This window comes from Crotalus tigris, unplaced genomic scaffold, assembly GCF_016545835.1.
Source record: "Crotalus tigris isolate CLP2741 ecotype Arizona unplaced genomic scaffold, ASM1654583v1 scf7180000023654.2194447, whole genome shotgun sequence".
NCBI lineage: Eukaryota > Metazoa > Chordata > Lepidosauria > Squamata > Viperidae > Crotalus > Crotalus tigris.
Window position 1 is genome coordinate 674,740 of NW_024100101.1, and position 18,272 is coordinate 693,011.

At 38.1% G+C, this 18,272-nt stretch overlaps 1 protein-coding gene across 12 annotated transcripts in view; it reads right to left on the minus strand.

The window, feature by feature from the left end:
* The window catches only part of CDH23 (cadherin related 23), a 641,486-nt gene that overhangs the window by 276,087 nt on the left and 347,127 nt on the right, over positions 1–18,272 (minus strand). For all 12 annotated transcript variants that reach the window (XR_005553851.1, XR_005553852.1, XR_005553854.1 and 9 more), the window contains 2 exons: positions 18,118–18,267; positions 12,950–13,108 (listed from right to left, as the gene is read on the minus strand). Coding sequence is in view for 9 of the 12 variants with exons in the window: in XM_039320524.1 (XP_039176458.1) it covers positions 12,950–13,108; positions 18,118–18,267 (309 nt within the window). In the remaining 3 variants the exon portion in view is untranslated. The remainder of the gene's footprint in view (positions 1–12,949; positions 13,109–18,117; positions 18,268–18,272) is intronic.

Consider the following 18,272-nt stretch of genomic DNA (forward strand, 5'->3'; position numbering starts at 1 on the left):
TTAATTAAAAGAGATAAAATGAGGAAGGCAGTGAGCAATTAATGAACATAATGATTTTGCTACAGATGCTTGAAGGGTCTTGTTCAATCATATATTACTACAATGTTTCTCAATTTGTGTAGACTTCATCTCCTAGATTCCCTAGCCAGTGTGGAAGTTGAAGTCCACACCTTTTAAAGTTGTTGAGGATGAGAATGACATGTTGCGCTGGGGAATTCTGGGAGTTGAAGTCCAGATTCTTAAGTAGTTGAGGATGAGAAACACAGTATGAGAAGACTGACATATATCAAATAGAACACAAAACATTATCATCAGTAAAATGAAACTCTTGTTTCTTTGCCTCTTGACTCATGACTAACCTTTCCACAGTTCTACAGTTGTCTTTTATTTATTTGGGTTCTTGAGGGTTATAAGGTGGTAATAACAATGACCTGTAGATTTCATGAAGATCAAACATATTTAGCCTGTGGAAAGGTTCAGGGAGGATTTATGGTGAAAATAAATCATTAACAACAATTGAGCAAAAGGAAAAATAGATACTGGCTGTTCTTGCCTTGATGAAAACAACTATTTCCTTGTTGTCCAGATTCTTCATCTCAGTATTCTTTCATCAAAAAAAAAAAAAAGGAAACAAGATCTCACAAGTGTCTAAAACAGGGTCTGTGAAAGCTTAGCTGAAGAAGTCAAGCAACAGGAAATTTAAACAGGCTAAAATAAATGATTTGAGTCTAATCTTATTAAATCAGACAACTCTGAATGAATTATTATGCATATCTGAGCCACAATTTATATGCCTATTTGTAGTTACTTGTTTGCTCTACCTCATTTTTCCGGTGTTATTCTACATTCTTGACACTTCTTTGTACTTGTGTACAAATACCTATATCCTACTCAGACATGGTCATATGAGGTGGTAATGTCTGGCTGATCTTGATTAATCCTAAAAAAGGCTAAGCAAAGTCAAATCTGGTTAGAATTTGGATGGAAAGGAGTACCCAGAAATTCTTAAGGCTATAGAATAGACTGAAAAGTTTTATATCAGAAAGAGGCTCTATGAAACAACATACTGTTGCCAAGAAAACAACACAGAAGAATCTCTGTAGTAACCATCTGAGCTTGATTCAAAGTATCCTTTGAATCTTTAATCTTTAATCATCTTTAATCACCTTATGGAAAGCCAGTGGGCATGAGACTATTGTGGACTGAATTGGGGTGATTTACATTATCTGTAGTTGGATATTCCTTCTTCCAAGGACTTCAGTTGAAAATAATTTCAGTAAGCTACCACTAGTTAAGCTGAGCCTCCCTAATATATCCTACTTGTCCAGCTGGGGGATTCTTAGCTATTCGGCTAAGCATCTTCTTCAGCCTAGATTTAGGGGGAGGAAAGCCCCACAGAAAAAAGGAAAGGTGCTTTGGACATCCCTAGCCCAAAACCAGAGTTGCAGAACTTAACAGTGCCTGTGGAAATCCTTAAGATACCAAAGGTAGCAATCCTTAAGATACCAGAGGTACCTACCCTTTAAAGCAGGGGTGTCAAACTCGCAACGTCACGTGACACAATTTTTTTTCCTTTGCCGGCAATGGGGTGGGCACGGTTTCACTATGATGCATCCGGCCCACGGGCCAGCAGTTTGACATCCCTGCTTTAAAGGAAGTAAGTAAGAGAGCCAAAAGTTTGTACTTTTGTGTATGTTTTCTGTACACACAAACACAAACACAAAGAGAGAAAGAAAGAGAGAAAGAGAGAGAGAGAGAGAGAAAGTAGAAAGCAAGAGGATTACATAATGGCAACTACCAGACAAAAAATATTTCCAATATATCAATACATTCATTCTAACTAAGGTAAAGAAGAAAGAAAGAAAGAAAGAAAGAAAGAAAGAAAGAAAGAAAGAAAGAAAGAAAGAAAGAAAGAAAGAAAGAAAGAAAGAAAGAAAGTAGAAAGCAAGAGGATTAAATAATGGCAATTACCAGACAAAAAATATTTCCAATAAAATCAATACATTCATTCTAACTAAGGTAATAACATATTATCTGATTAAATAGGATCCCAGATTTCCTTGTGGAGAAAATACTTTGGCCTCCTTAGGTATTGTTAAACAGGCCCTTCTTCTTTTATCAGCACTACTCTTATACTTTTACAAAAAGTAGAGATAAGCAAGAGCCAGCATATTAGAAGAGATCAACTTATTTTGCCTAGTCAAGTGATAGACTCCATGTGTGATATCAGACTGGGACATCCAGAGTACAGTATCCCCTCTAACAGCCTTTCAGTTTTATGATAAAGTCTTTGACCAGTTTTCATGGTACAGTAATCTGTTGTTGAATATATGTTGAAAAAGAAAAGATGCAGACTTCTGGATGAGACCAATATACTAGAAGAAATTCTTGGGAATGCCATTAAGTCTTTTCTTCCAATTGCAAAGTGAGGACATCTGCAAAACTTAATCACTTGGAAATTAAGAGGAATTCTGCCTACTTCTATTCATATTTTCATAGTCTTTATACTTAGATAAATTAGTTGAGCACAGAACACATTTTGGCATGCAACAGGATGCCAGCTCTCAAAGTACAAGAGCAATCAGTCCAATTTTGAAGAGAAGATAATGGAAGACAAGGTGAAAGGGAGGGTAAGGTACAATGTACCTTGGAGTCCTAGTGGACAATCACTTGACTACGAGCCAGCAGTGTGCAGCAGCAGCCAAAAAAGCTAATACAATCCTGGGTTGTATAAACAGAGGCATAGAATCAAGATCACATGAAGTATTAGTATCGCTTTATAAAACCCTAGTAAGACCACACCTGGAATACTGCAACTAATTTTGGTCACCATATCACAAAAAAGATGTTAAGAGTTTGGGAAAAATTCAGAGGACAGCAACTAAGATGATCAAAGGCCTGGAGACTAAAACATACGAAGAACAGGTTGCAGGGCTTGGGTTTGGCTAGTCTAAACAAAAAAAGAGATAGGGGAGGCATGATAGCAGTATTCCAGTATTTGAGGGGCTGCCACCAAGAAGAGGGGGTCACATTATTCACCAAAGCACCAGAGGGAAGGATGAGAAACAATGGTTGGAAACTGATCAAAGAGAGAAGCAATCTGAAATTAAGGAGAAACTTCCTGACAGTGAGGACAATTATCCAGTGGAACAGCTTGCCTCCAGAAATCGTGGGCGCTCCGTCACTGGAGGTTTTTAAGAAGAGACTAGACAGTCACTTGTCTGAGATGGCATAGATTCTCCTGCTTAAGCGGGGGGGGGTGGGGGTGGACTAAAAGACCTCCAAGGTCCCTTCCAGCTCTATTCTATATACAATGACAAAAGTGAATGAAATCCTTTGCCTGCAAGGTGATCTGGCTCTGCAGAAATAATGACATAATTACAAGTAGTCCTTGACTTACAGCCATTGTTTAGTGACCATTCAGTGTTACAACAGCTTTGAAAAAAATGACTTATGACCATTTTTCACACTTATGACCATTGAAGCATCCCCCTGGTCACGTGATCAAAATTCAGACTCTTGAAAACTGACATGTATTTATGACAGTTGCCGTGTCCCAGGATCATGTGACCCCCTTTTGCTACTTTCTGACAAGCAAAATCAATGGGGGAGGCAGATTCACTTAACAACCGTGTTACTAACTTAGCAACTGCAGTAATTCACTTAACAATAGTGGCAAGGAAAGTTGTAAAATTGTGGCAAAATTCACTTAACTACCATACTGTCTCATTTACCAACAAAAATTTTGGGCTCAAGGACTACCTATACTCAAGTCCAACAGTTTCACGAGTTGATGTATTTTTTTTTGCCAATGACTTACAGAAAAATTTTCAGATATGATCAGGAACAAAACGAGAAGGGACGAGAAAAAAGGAACAAAACAGTACCTCTAGCTTTAGTAAATTCCAGTAGAGTGACTTTGCCTTCAGTCAATGAATTACACATAAGTAGAAAAAGTGGTAGAAGGCAATTATTTTTAAAGTGTCTAAGAATGAACAAGCAGTGACAACATTCCTGTCATATAGTCTTGAATACTTGCAAAAGGATAATAGCTGGATGGCTGGGATGTAACAAAAAGCTGTTTCTGTCACCAAAGTTCATCAAAAATGTTTTTTTTTAAAGTATGTCACTCACCACAGTGGTATGCAATAATTCAATAATTCCTAACCTTTTCTGATTGTGAGGACCAAGACATCATCAAAAGCTTTTGAAGAGCAGTACATGAGAAAGTGTAATCATCATGGCAGGATTCAAAACTTTAATAAAAATTAGTGTTTTGTGAGATCATAATTACCATGACATTTTGTTTCTGTTGAAAATTTTATGAGATTTTGAACACCAAAATCTTGTGAGTGTTTATTACTTCATATCTAGCAACATTCCAAGAGCTTGAAAGTATAGAAAAATGTGCATAGTAGTTTCCAAAGGCAGGAATTTTATCTTCCTTCTGCATCTTAAAAGTAGAAATAATTTGCAGAGGAAGATATGTTAGTCTCACGAGCTGAGTTACTGATTTACTGAGGCTGTTAGATAATGCTTAGTAGCGCTTCTCTATTCTTGGAGCAGGGAAAACACAAGGAAGAAGAATAAAACAATACTTGGTGAACAATACTTAGTGAACAGAAATCAAAGATGTTGGTAAATAAAATAGGGAATTTTTTTCAGTTTGTTTAGTCCAAGAAAAAAGCACTATAAAACACATATGAAACTCTTTGAAGTGTGAATAAATATTGTGAAACTTTATAATACCAAGAATTAAAACATTGTTTTGAAAAGCAGTTACAGCATGTGTAGTTTTAACACCTTAAACACATTGTACATTGAAATGTTTTTTGCTGAATACTAAGCTGTTTTCGTGGCTGTTCAGCTATTACTTACTTTGAAACAAACTTTTTATTTCACGTGTCACCTTCTTGTTGCTAGCCTTGAATTGTAAGGAAAAATGAGGACGCATGTAATTTAAATAATGCAGGGAAAACAAAAAGGAAGACCTAGGCTGTTTTTTACCACCTGATTGTCAGGTGAGAGGAAAACAAGAACTAAGTTTGTGCAATAGAAAAATTTCAGCAGAGTATATGCAATCCCACTTGTGCTCAGAGCAGGTGAAAGGTGTGATATCCACATATATGGGATGCACACATTGCAGCCTGCGTAAGATTTCTCAAGATGAGCACAACTTCTCTTTATCCTATAATTTGACTCTGCTGATTTAAGCTTAGTAAGAAGAGAGATTTGAAGTATATGGATATAACCTCCAGGGTCACAGTGTCCCTGCTATTCTGAAATCACTCACTTTTACAGTTTGCAGCAGCACTGAATGAATGATAGGAGGCTTTCTGAGACCCGGACAGCTGCCTGTATTAATACAACTGTTCCTCATTGCCAGGAGATAAAGACTTTGCAGTCTGACTAGTCTGCTGACTTCTAATACTACATACTGACTTTGGAAGGAGTGAAGCCAAGCAACAAGCACTGCTTTTATCCTTGATTTTGCATGGGATCATTTATCCATGCAGCTACTTATTGATCCAATAATAAGTCTGCAGAAATTGGGGCTGAGTAAAGTTTGTGTGACCACAAATATTTAAGAAATATTACTTATAATATTTTTAAGAAATATTACTTCCTAATACTTGGAATCAAAACATAATACAAATTGGACATTTCTAAGACAAACAGGAAGTTTGATCTGCTCAATGCTTATGTATCCAATGCTGTAATACTGATTTTCATGCAGGTCATCACTTATTAAGGTTTCATAAACCACTTTGATGCCTCAAGCAGAATGTCAAGGGTGAAAGGGACTAATATCATGGCTAGGACAGAACTACTGCATGCTAGCTAGAGAACAGAATACAATGGAATGCAGTGGAGCAGAGCAGAGCATATAATATTCATACATAGTACCTGGCCAATCAGGTGTTCTCATACATTATACAGGCAAACACAATGATTTTAAAGTTATGTTCATATAGCAGTAAAGAGCCAGTTTAGGCATTGGGCTAGAAACTAGGAGACCACGAGTTCTGGTTTCATTTTAGGCACAAAACCAGCTGGATAACCTTGGGCTAACCACTGCCTCTCAGCCCTCAGAAGAAGGCAATGGCAAGCCACTTCTGAAACCTAGTTAAGAGTCAGTAATGACTTGAAGTACATATAGCCAGTATCTGCAGTGGAATATCCAGAAGCACCAGCATTCATGGGGCCCTAAGTGAGATGGTAAAATCTGTGACTATTACTAGCAATGGCTCACACAAACTCTGATATGTTCTACCCAGTCCCAGCAGTTATTGAAATAATAAGACTCAACCCTCCCCTGAAACAAGTAGCCAGGAAACCTTTTAATAATACAACAGAAAGGTCAACAAGAATGAATTTCACACTTTCTGAGCATGTTGGTTGTTGTATATCTTGATAGCCTCCAGGAACAAGAGAGGGTGAAAAAGCAAAGAGCACCCTAAATCACTGGGGGAAGGGGAGGCTTTGACACCCCTTCCTGAATCTCATGGAGTTCTTGCCAGGAACGATGAAGATATTTCATTGATAAAGTGGAGGCTTTTTATGCCTGTTCAGTGAACCGATGGAAAGGGGATGTAGTACACTGAGAGGCAAAGTTTGGACAACAAAGAGCCCAGCTTTGTTTCTGTATGTTCAGCATTAACAACCTCAAATCTCTTTCCTAATAACTTCTTAATTAAAATAAGGCAAGAATTCCAAAAAAGGAACAGAAATGGGGCTACTGCAAAAAACAAACAAACAAAAAAACCCCATTTCTTTTAGATAAGTATTTCATTGAAAAGCACTGATTATGAACTGTTTTGATATTTGAAAATTAATTCACTTTTCTCTTTTAATATAAGATTAATTATGTTTCTTCTCTGGAGTCACTGTAAATAGGGCTCATTTGCTATATATAGGCACCCTTGCAACTGTTTTTGCATTTCTCAGACCTGAAATAACAAATTGCTGGCTTTAATGGTTTAATTTGATAAATAAATCGATTGCAATAGGGAGGAGGAATCAAGATCGAAAAAGAAAGAAAAGCCTGAAAAAACTTTTTCAGGAAAAAAAGAGCTGAAAATAACAATCCTGATTCTAATAGTATCGTGCTTTCCCTACTGTTTAGAAGCCAAGCTAATGATTGAAAAACAATTGCAGTTGTCAGCCTTCATTAGACTAACAGATCAATACCACAGAAAGGATACAATTACTATTATTAAGACTGGCCATAACAACAGGATCTTGCAAGTTTGAATCTGCTGTATCTCCCCCTGGAAGGAGCTTCCTGAACTGCTTCTGAATGTTATCTTATTGTGGACTTTCAGACCCCTTTGCCTAGGCAAAGGATCCTCCATATCTCCATCAAGATTATCTTCCTTACTTCCTACAGCAGCTCCTGATGCAAAAGACAGTCCTTGACCCCTGCTTTCATAAGATTTATACTTATCTGCTGAGGGAGAGTAAAATGTGTTACAATTCCACTAGTTACCTCATTGCAAAAAAAGTTACTCTAGAGCAGTGTTTCCCAAACTTGACAATTTTAAGGCATGTGGACTTCAACTCCCAGAATTCCACAGCCAGCAACACTGGCTGTGGAATTCTGGGAGTTGAAGTCCTCATGCCTTAAAATTGTCAAGTTTGGGGAAACACTGCTCTAGAGCAGGGGTCTCTAACCTTGGCAACTTTGAGACTTCTGGACTTCAACTCCCAGAAGTTGCCAAGGTTGGCGACCTCTGCTCTATAGAGGTCCTTTTCCTTGCATCTATACTCAATCATGCAGCATGAAGATAGAGGGTAGATGGATCAACAGAAAAACTGAACTTCTTAATTCTGCTCTAATCAAACAGCTATATGTTTGAAGAACTTCTACAACAGGGGTCTTCAAACCTGGCCCTTTTATGACTTGTGGACTTCAATTCCCAGAATTCCTCAGCCAGGAAGACCCCTGAGCTAGTGTGTTTTACAGGTTTGTGGGAAGAAGGACTAGGAACATGAACCTGAAAGATTCTGAACTCTTGATAATGTTAATGGTGACCATACAGGTAGTCCTTAACTTATGACAACAATTAGGGCCAGAATTTCTGTTGTTAAGCAAATTGGAAATTCAGCTCCAACAGTTTTTTCAACTTTATTGTAATGTGCTCAACTGGGTTGGGCTGTGGCAAGGAATACAATGTTTGGTATGGAGATTGCAAAGTGTCAATATTTGTGGAGAACAAAACTGTATTTTGCTCAATTAATTCTCAAAAATACTGATGTTGTTTTCCCTTTGCATAAATGGCCAGGTTATTTCCATTTAGTACAAGCCTTGTGCTGGTTGCTAAATACTTATTAGTCCAAAAAGTTCTTTTTAAAATTTTAAGTTTCATAATAATTATTTGGAATTAATACATCAGAAAGATTCAAGAACCTGCCACTAATCTATCTCTCCTCAAATTTCATAGAAAGGCATCCATTTCTTGCTTGAAATTAGGATGCTTTAGTCCAGGGGTCTTCAAACTTGGCCCTTTTATGACTTGTGGACTTCAACTCCCAGAATTCCTCAGCCAGCATGCTGGGCTGAGGAATTCTGGGAGTTGAAGTCCACAAGTCATAAAAGGGCCAAGTCTGAAGATCCCTGTTCTACAACATATGTTGGCAAGGAATGGTCCTACAAAGGTTATTATGGATTTCCCATAATTTCTGACCCACATGGACAAAATGTAAGGCTGCTTTCAACACTATTTGGACCAACTCTTGTGCTATATTTGGACCAACTCTTGTGCTACATTGTGCCTGAGGCTTACTTACCATTATTATCTGATAGACCAGTGGTTCTCAACCTGTGGGTCGGGACCCCATTTGAGGTCGAACGACCATTTCACAGGGGTCGCCAAACAACACAGTCCGCCATTTTCCCCCCCTTTTCCTTAGCTGTGCTACTCCCTTTTATTCTATTGGCTTTTGAAAGCCAATAGAATAGACTCTCTTGAATAGAGTCTAATTCTATTGGCTTTCAAAAGCCAATAGGAATTGTCCAGGCTGTCTCTGCCCTGCTGAGCCCGCCAAAAGTCCCATTCTGCAAATGGTGCTGCACCAGTTGAGAAGTCCTCGACTTACGACCGGTTGAGTAGTCCTCGACTTACGACCGGTTGGGGGTCGCGGCATTAAAAAGGTTGAGAACCACTGTGATAGACTGACATTAAGCCAGACATTGCTATTTTATGGAGCCAGTGTTATTTGATTGATAAATTGGGAGTAAATTTTACTTAGATACAAACTGGTTTCCTCCAGGGTTCCCCCCCCCCCTTATAACAGTCCATTTCTTAGGACAGAAATGTCAATTTATGAACTTGTTTGAACCTATTTTCATTTATATAAAATTCTCCCCATCTCCAAGCAACGACACACATAAAGATTCCTACAAATACCCTCACAAACAATTTGCTATGATTACAAATGCTAAACTAAGAACAATAGGATCAGAGGAAAGGAGAATAGGGGACATAGCAGCATACTGGAATCTTGAAATATTCACTTGTCTTATCCTTTTTTTTTTTTTACACATTCATACTTACTGATAAAACCCAATACTTGATTACTACATATAGTCCTTGACTTACAACTACAACTAAGCCCAAAGTTTTTTTTTCTTAAGCAGGACAGTTAAGTATGTATTGCCTCATCTTATGGCCTTTCTTGTCACAGTTGTTAAGTAAATCTGGCTTCCCCATTGACTTTTCTTGTCAGAAGGTAGCAAAAGGTGATCGCATGTCCTTGGGACACTGCAATAGTCATAAACATAGGCCAGTTGCCAAGCATTCAAATTTTGATCATGTGATCATGGGGATGCTGCAAGAGTCATAAGTATGAATAAGGGTCATAAGCCACCTTTTTTCAGTGCTGTTGTAATTTTGAATAGCCCCTAAACAAATCGCTGTAAATCGAGGTATTTCAGGTTTCTCTTATGCAGGTCTTGGTGCAAGGCAGTTAGTATATTCTTAGAAATGTAAATTCAGATCACTTGTACATATTTAAAAACCTCATTGATACACCCATCCAAGGCAAAACAGTTTGTAATTTTGCAGCACAGTCTGCAGATTACTGAACTCTTCCCATCAACATTCAATTGTGCCTAGAGAGTGCAACGTCTTTCAGGAACAATCACATAAATGAACAGCACTTTTGACATGTACAGAGTGTTCCCTCTCGAGTATCAAAAGAATACAAACAAGCATTTTCTTAAAAGTTGGGGATCAGCTGGGAGGCCAATCTGGATTTCAAGGCTAATTGCCTGTATTCTGATTTATCATAGAGGATTCAACTCCTGGCATTTTACATTTGCTTCAAAATGCTGGCATAGCTGGAAATAGGGGGAGAAAAGATGCTATAACAATCTCATTGTTTACTGTTTGACAGCCTGACTAGCTAAACATCTGTTTGAAATATTAATAACTGTCAGATGGGAACAGCTCAGGGGCTCTATATGGTTTCATACCATCTGTTTGTAGAATAAACACACTTACATATAAACCCTTTAAAATGTTTTGTCTGAGTTCTGTCTTCCTGTTTGCATATGTTGGTTGATGGAACATAAAGGAATACAATATATCAGTGCTGAATGGGGTGGGCAGACAGAGTTGAACATCTTATTGGGAAAGGCATCCAAGGCCCATTCAAGTTATGCTGCAGATATGTTTGCCTTCGTTGATTATTTTTCCTCAGTGAAACTGTTCACATCCATATAAACAAGCCAATGCATATGAACTGGATAACACAAGCACAGCTCTGGGGCATATAATCAATGACTTTGCCATTTATCTACAACTCTCTTTTCAGCCCGTGTTTATAACATAAGAGTGTTTGTGAAGAATCTGCAAACGTGTCAAAGTCTAAGTGTAAAAGGCCTGTGAGGTGAAACCTATTCAAAGGAAAGAAAATCATACTTATGTAACTGCAGTGGTATAAAGAATACCAGCAATTGCTAATGTTTTATTGTAAAAATCAGCTTAATATTAGATTTCCTAAAACCCTCTGGTTGTTATTTCAATCAAGCTTAAGGAAAGAATATTCTTTGGAGGCTATATATATATATATATATATATATATATACACACACACACACACACACACACACACACACACATATATATGTAGGTCTTTGGTTGTTCAAGTTTTCTCCCTCCCGTGTAAAATTGGAAGTGTCTTGACGACGTTTCGACGAAGTCCCATTCGTCAACTTCAGGCTGGTGTTTTCAGCTTCGTGCTTCGAGCAGCACGAAGCACGAAGCTGAAGCTGCTCGAAGCCCGAAGCTGAAAACACCAGCCTGAAGAAGACGAATGGGACTTCGTCGAAACGTCGCCAAGACACTTCCAATTTTACATGGGAGAAAACCCGAACAACCAAAGACCTACATACAAACACCCGCGAAAACCTCAGAAAACAAATATATCTCAGAAAACATATACATATATATATACACGAACTGGCCCAAGTGTTATCCCTCTTAAGGAAGCTTCAGGATGCCTGTTTCCGTCTTCCTGATGCAGAACATTTGCTCAACTGTCCTTTCTTTGTTTTGGTGCTGTTGTGTTCCAGGTCTGCTAAGCCAGACACCATTGGGGCATACCCTGATCTGGCATGTATGCAACTGTTTAGTGTTCTGGGGGAGCCCTTGGAGACCTGGCAAGATGGTTACCAATTTGTAGTTTTTGATGTGAGAGAAGGTGATCCAATGTGTTATGGAAAAGTAATCATGCCAGCTATATTTAATTGTGACAAAAGAAATGAGGACATTGAAATTTAGAATTTTTCTGATCTCACATTCCTAGTTGTAGTATGGCTCATATCTGGCCAAGTGGGGTTCTTGGCCTGGAAAAATTCTGCATTCTAAACTTCTAGCTTCAAATCAATTGTAGTCAAAGAAAACATTCTATTTGTCCATGAAGGTTATCAGATTTGGGCAAATGACTAGTAGATGAGAATAAAAAAATGGTTGCTTCTTTTCTCCTTTCCCTAATAATTCTTTTCTATAATTAAGTAAAGGAACTTCTCCCACCCCAAAGAAATTAAAATTGGGAGCAATAAGTTACAGAAAAAAATAATATTTTGTTGTCAGCTAGTAGTTCTCTGGATTTTTTGCAACCCAGATCTGGTAGCCCTAACATCTGTAAAAAGTGAAGGCTTGTACAATATTAAAAATTCACAACAGAATTTTCAGAATTTGGTTAGCAGCATATGTCTGATTAAATTGACTGGAAAAGAAGCATAAACATAAATTCCTTATGTTCCTGTTCCCCATTCTTTAGAATCTGATCTACAGTAAGGGACAGTTATCATCCTTTACTTGTCTACCTATTGATCTAGCTCAGTGGTTCTCAACCTGTGGGTCGGGACCCCATTTGGGGTCGAACGACCATTTCACGGGGGTCGCCAAACAATGCAGTCCACCATTTTTTCCCCCTTTTCCTTAGCTGTGCTACTCCCTTTTATTCTATTGGCTTTTGAAAGCAATAGAATAGACTCTCTTGAATAGAGTCTAATTCTATTGGCTTTCAAAAGCCAATAGGAATTGTCCAGGCGGTCTCTGCCCTGCTGAGCCCGCCAAAAGTCCCATTCTGCAAACGGTGCTGCACCAGTTGAGTAGTCCTCAACTTACGACCGGTTGAGTAGTCCTTGACTTACAACCGGTTGGGGGTCGCGGCATTAAAAAGGTTGAGAACCACTGATCTAGCTAAACCTATTAAAATATGTGAATCTAGATTTAAAAAAATTAATCAAGTATGCATGTCTGTGTAATTTTCTTTAGAATGTGAATACTTATGATCAAAATTCATTTAAATGTTTAATTACAAAACCAGCATATTTTCTAACTCATTTTCAGGTTGCTGAAAATTTAGAAGTTTCAGCCACAGATAAATTGTAATGTATTGATCTAAACAACTGGGGAAATGCATGTTTCCTACTTACCAAAACTCTCAGAATTGTAGTTCCCACTGTGACGTTTTCAAACAGGCTGACATTATAGAGGATCTGGCTGAAAACCGGTCGGTTGTCATTCTCATTGATGAGGTTAATCTTCACCCGTGCAAAACCAACGTGTTCAGGTATGCTCTCATTTGCAAATAACTAAAGAAAAAGAAATGCAAAATAATTAGAATAAAACTTTCTCTTCCAGTCAGAAGTCCTTATTTCCCTATAAATGTCTTTCACAGCAAGTCAGGCATGAAGCCTTGAACCAAACCACAAACAGAAGTTAACGTGAACCTGTTAAGATTCCAGAACATCTGGAAATCCCACCAGCACAAATCATGGAGAAAAAATGAGACTTGTCAGCTTGTCAATCTGGAATATATTTTTATTTCTTTTTTTTGTGGTCTTTAGAAGGAACATCAAGGACATTTTATAGTCCATAGAATTTGTTGGTGTATCACCAAATACATTAGCTTACAAGACGGATGCCATACATCAATCCAGATATCCCATCTTTGATTCTGCTTGAAAGTATGTTGCAAATCCTTACAGTAAGAAAGATGGCTACATCTGAAGCCTGAAGAGCAATATGCTAGTAAAAAAAAAAAAGAAGCAAATTTAGCATTAGGATAAATTTGGAAATCAATAGTCTGAATTTTGGCCTGGCTCACAAGAGGATTACATGCTGTTATTAGATAGCCCTATCTATTGATATTTTTTACCTGTTCCAAGCAAATATATTACTAGCAGAGGAAGTAACACAGAGAGAGGACATGTTCTGTAGGAGTTTGCTGAATTGTAAATGATGCTTCTGAGAGCATAAACCTCTACTAGAATATTTTGGATTAGCAGCATTCCAAGGGATCTTGAATATATATTCATCAAATGTAAATTAGCACCCTTCAAGCATTTGATGCATATATTCAAAGCTGCCTTTAATCCTAAACAAGCTCTCTTCATGGGTTTTAACCTACCCATCAGGGATATAAATACAGGGCTAGCAGCATCGTGATTAATAAAATATATATATATCAATCAAACCCCCTTTATTGCCACACCAGTCCAAAGATTATTGCACACATATTTATGATAAGCTTATCTTTTAACCTTTAACCCCAGTAATTTCTATTTATGTTTTATGCCTTACAGTTCTTCAGAAAATCTGAATTTTATTCATGCTTCTTTGCTGCCGCCACCGCCAGTGCATAAAGACTAATAGCAACAGAGGCTGCTGGCATGGTGTTTATAGAGCAGCTCTGACTTTTTACAAATTTACAGCTCACTGAAACCCTGGGATGCAGCTCAAGCAGGCAGCTGGGAAGAGCCCCACTGCCTGAGAGATGCATTTAAACTGAAGTTTTATAGGATATAAAACTTTCATAGCAGCAAACCATAAAAAAAGGGGAGTTCTATTTAAGCTGCTGCAGCTGGGGCCCTCTCTCTCTCTCTCTCTCTCTCTCTCTCTCTCTCTCTCTCTCTCTCTCTCTCTCTCTCTCTGCTAAATATGAATCCTATGAGACAGACAGCCATGAGTGAAGTAGCAATTAATGCTAATCGATATATGCCAATATTTTTATCCCTCATTTTTGCCATGTTCAGCTGATTAATGTTGTGACTTTCTACCCATCGATGACAATCTACTTTTCTGCTGTTCAATAATAAGGCAATTAGCATGAAATGTAGAAAGTTCTGGAACTCATACAGATTTGTTTTTCATGTTCCCAAAGGCACAGAGTTAATACATGCTTAGTTTTGCATTAGCTCTGTATTTCCACAGCTGCTTTTTCTCATCATCATATGAGAGATCCTAAAGACTGTTCACAGATCATGATTCAGTGACCCACAGCTACCAGTAAAACTAATTTCTTACTCAACTATTCTCAGAGAAGGTCACAAATTCTCAAACCCCACATGCCAGCAGAGGGGCCTGGTATTGCTTAGATGTGTAATATGACATCAGCATTTAATGGTCCTTGACTCCAAGCAAATATTAAATGCTGTCTCTATTTTATTTATATGATTTATTTGGCTGCTTGTCTCTCACAGGGTGATGTACTAGGATCAAAGCACAAAAACCCATTAAACCTAAAGGTTGCCAACCCTTGATATAAGGGATTATTGTGGCAAATTTATCAAGCCAGACCTAAGGGGGGATAAGGTGAGATGGGGCTATTTCCTGAGATTGGCCCCATCCAATTCTAATTCTCCTTGAACTGTATCCAGTTTGTCATTCTACAACAGCCATCCAAGCTCAGTGTTTTAGTTCTTTCTTCTCCATCCTTTTTTTTCTTTTTCTTCTGTCACTGCAATGCTTTGCTTTTTAAGCTTGTGAGCACTTCCTAGGTTCTCTAGGAAATGTTTGACTGGAGGGCAGGATAAAAATGGTTTCAGATAAATAAATCACAATAAGTAATTATTATGAAAATAAGCATTTGAAGGATATTATATCAGTGGTGGGATTCAGCCGGTTCGTACCACTTCGGCAGAACTGGTAGCTAATTTTTGTTGCCCAGGCCCAGAATGGACTTCTGGAAGCGGCATCCACACAGAGAACCGGTTGTTCATCTATCTGAATCCCACCACTGTATTATATCCAAGGCAATGAATATCCAACAAACATGGGAACAAACTGGAACACTTGTGTCCAACAAACAAATCTAGGAGTATTTTTTTTATTACCAGTAGTCTTTGGTTAACAATGGCAATTGGGACTGGAACTGCCATTGCTAAGTAATGCAGTCATAAAGTGAGACATCTCATATGAATGCATGCTTAGCTCTTTTTCACTTAAAAGTTAAAGGGCCATTCCCACCTCTCCTCCCCAAGTAATTTATGTAATTTATTTTTGTATTCAAAATTTGGTCTTAAGATTCAAATCTGACAGTTGATCATTAATCTGTATTGTGTCAAAGCAATTCCATTCTCTTTTATTGCTAAGCTAATTAGCTCACAGGCCCCTCATCAAAACAAAATCTTTAAAAGTGTATAGGTACTGTAGACCCCCCGAACTCCATTTGTGACTTGTTAAAATAACACAACTAACCTTCATGTCTGCATTGCTAGAGTTAACATGTTATATGAAAACAAGAATCTAGAAAAATTATTTCAAATTCAATACAGTTAAGATTTATATTTTTAAAAGAAGGGCTCATATAAGTCATTCTGCCAATGAACATAAAACCTGGAAGGTATTCCAGCCAAGCTTGATAAGTATTCTGGGATTTATTCAGCAAAAGGGCTAATATACACACAAACTTTTTGTAGCTGTGCTCCATTAAGCATCTGCCTATTCTGGCATATGACCTAATTCCACTGCTGCTTGGCCTATGGCACAGGGACTATAAAAATTTATGAAAACACTCCAAATGCACTTTAACAATTTCATACAAATATGTACACCTGGATGTTGGATGCATCATCCCCATCCACCAATTTGTTCTTTTACTGGTGCAGAATACAGAAGGGATCACCTGCTGTCTTACTTTTCTCTCAGTTTTGCTACTTCTATGTTAAAGCTGAGAATAACTAAAGTCCCTTTGGGACTCTGCATGCAAATTATCTGTAGTATTGTTTTCAGAGGCTTTTGAAAGTGCTGCACTTTTTAGTAGATATAAATATAAATTCTTGCCTGTCGTTTAGGTCTGTCTCTGTTTTTGCCTGCTTTTAATCCCTGTTTTACCAGTTTCTTTTACATTTGTAGATGTTTATTAAGTAAACATCAAGCTATACTTTTCCCCAGCTGAACTGAATGGTATGTGTGCTTGCTTTGATCTGGATATCGAGATTAACTGGGTGTATGCTGGGTGTCAACTAAACTGGAAATTGTTCATAGTAATTTTCCAATATTGGAAAAGAATAAAAAAGGTTAGCTACTTCTAAGTAAGATTCTGATGATTGGGCTGGAGAGTGAGAGAATCTTTAAATAAACAATTTAGAATGGTTTTAAAGCAAAGAAGTCAGAAATGTCACCAAAAGTATGTTTACAGTAGTCTTTATGGACAAGTAATTCTATGCACATTTTATTTAAAGAAAAGTCTTGTGTTATTACACTGTAATAATTGAGCCTCTACATTCTTGAAAGCAGCATTCACCTGCAGTATAGAGTAATAGCTATTGCAGGGGTCTTCAAACTTGGCCCTTTTATGACTTGTGGACTTCAGCTCCCAGAATTCCTCAGCCAGCATGCCTGGCTGAGGAATTCTGGGAGTTGAAGTCCACAAGTCATAAAAGGGCCAAGTTTGAAGACCTCTGAGCTAGTGTGTTTTACAGGTTTGTGGGAAGAAGGACTGGGAACCTGAACCTGAAAGATTCTGAACTCTTGATAATGTTAATGGTGACCATAAAGGTAGTCCTTAACTTATGACAACAATTAGGACCAGAATTTCTGCTGTCAAGCAAGGCAGTTATTTAAGTGAGTTGTGACCAATTTTATGACTATTTTGCAGTTATTAAGCAAATGACATTGTTAAACAAATCTGGCTTCTAACCTTCTTGGTGGAACCTGGCTGGGAAGGTGATGATGATCACATGACCCCAGGATGCTGCAATCATTGTAAATCCAGGATGCTGCAATCATTGTAAATCCATGCTGGTTGCCAAACACCTGAATTTTGATCAAATGACCCTTGCGGAAGCTGTGATGCTCATAAGCGTGAAGACTGGTTGTAAAGCACTTTTTCAGCATCATTGTAACTTTGAACAGTCATTAAATGAATGATTGTAAGTCAAGGACTACCTATACTGGTGGCTATGAATATCTAATCAGCTTAATCATCCTACTATCTTTGCTTTATCTTCTACAATGAAGAATAAACTATTTTGTTGCAAAATCTACTCTAAACAAATTAGCCATCACATGTGTACACCCATATACCGTACTTTCCGGCGTATAAGACGACTTTTGAAAGCGCAAAAATCGGCGCCGAAGTCAGGGGTCGTCTTATACACCCGAAATTAGGGTAGTTTCCGGTGTATAAGACGACTTTCTAGGTATACGATTCGGTGCCAAAGACGGGGGTCGTCTTATACACCGGGTCGCCTTATACGGCAGAATATACGGTATATCAACATCCCATATCATAGCTGGACAATGCCTAATCTTATTCAGTCCCTTGCCTTTCTGCCACCTCCCCATACTGTTCATGCAACGTTTGGAGAAGCCTTACAGAAAATACGTAGCGAGGGATTGTCTCGAAATCCAGGGGGACTGCCACTCTAATCCGAATGTCTGCTTTTCCTTGGATTGAAGTTGGAGAGATGATAAAATGGTTGGAGTTGTTTCCCACCAGGTAAACTTCAAAAACGCTGTTCAGTCCCTGGG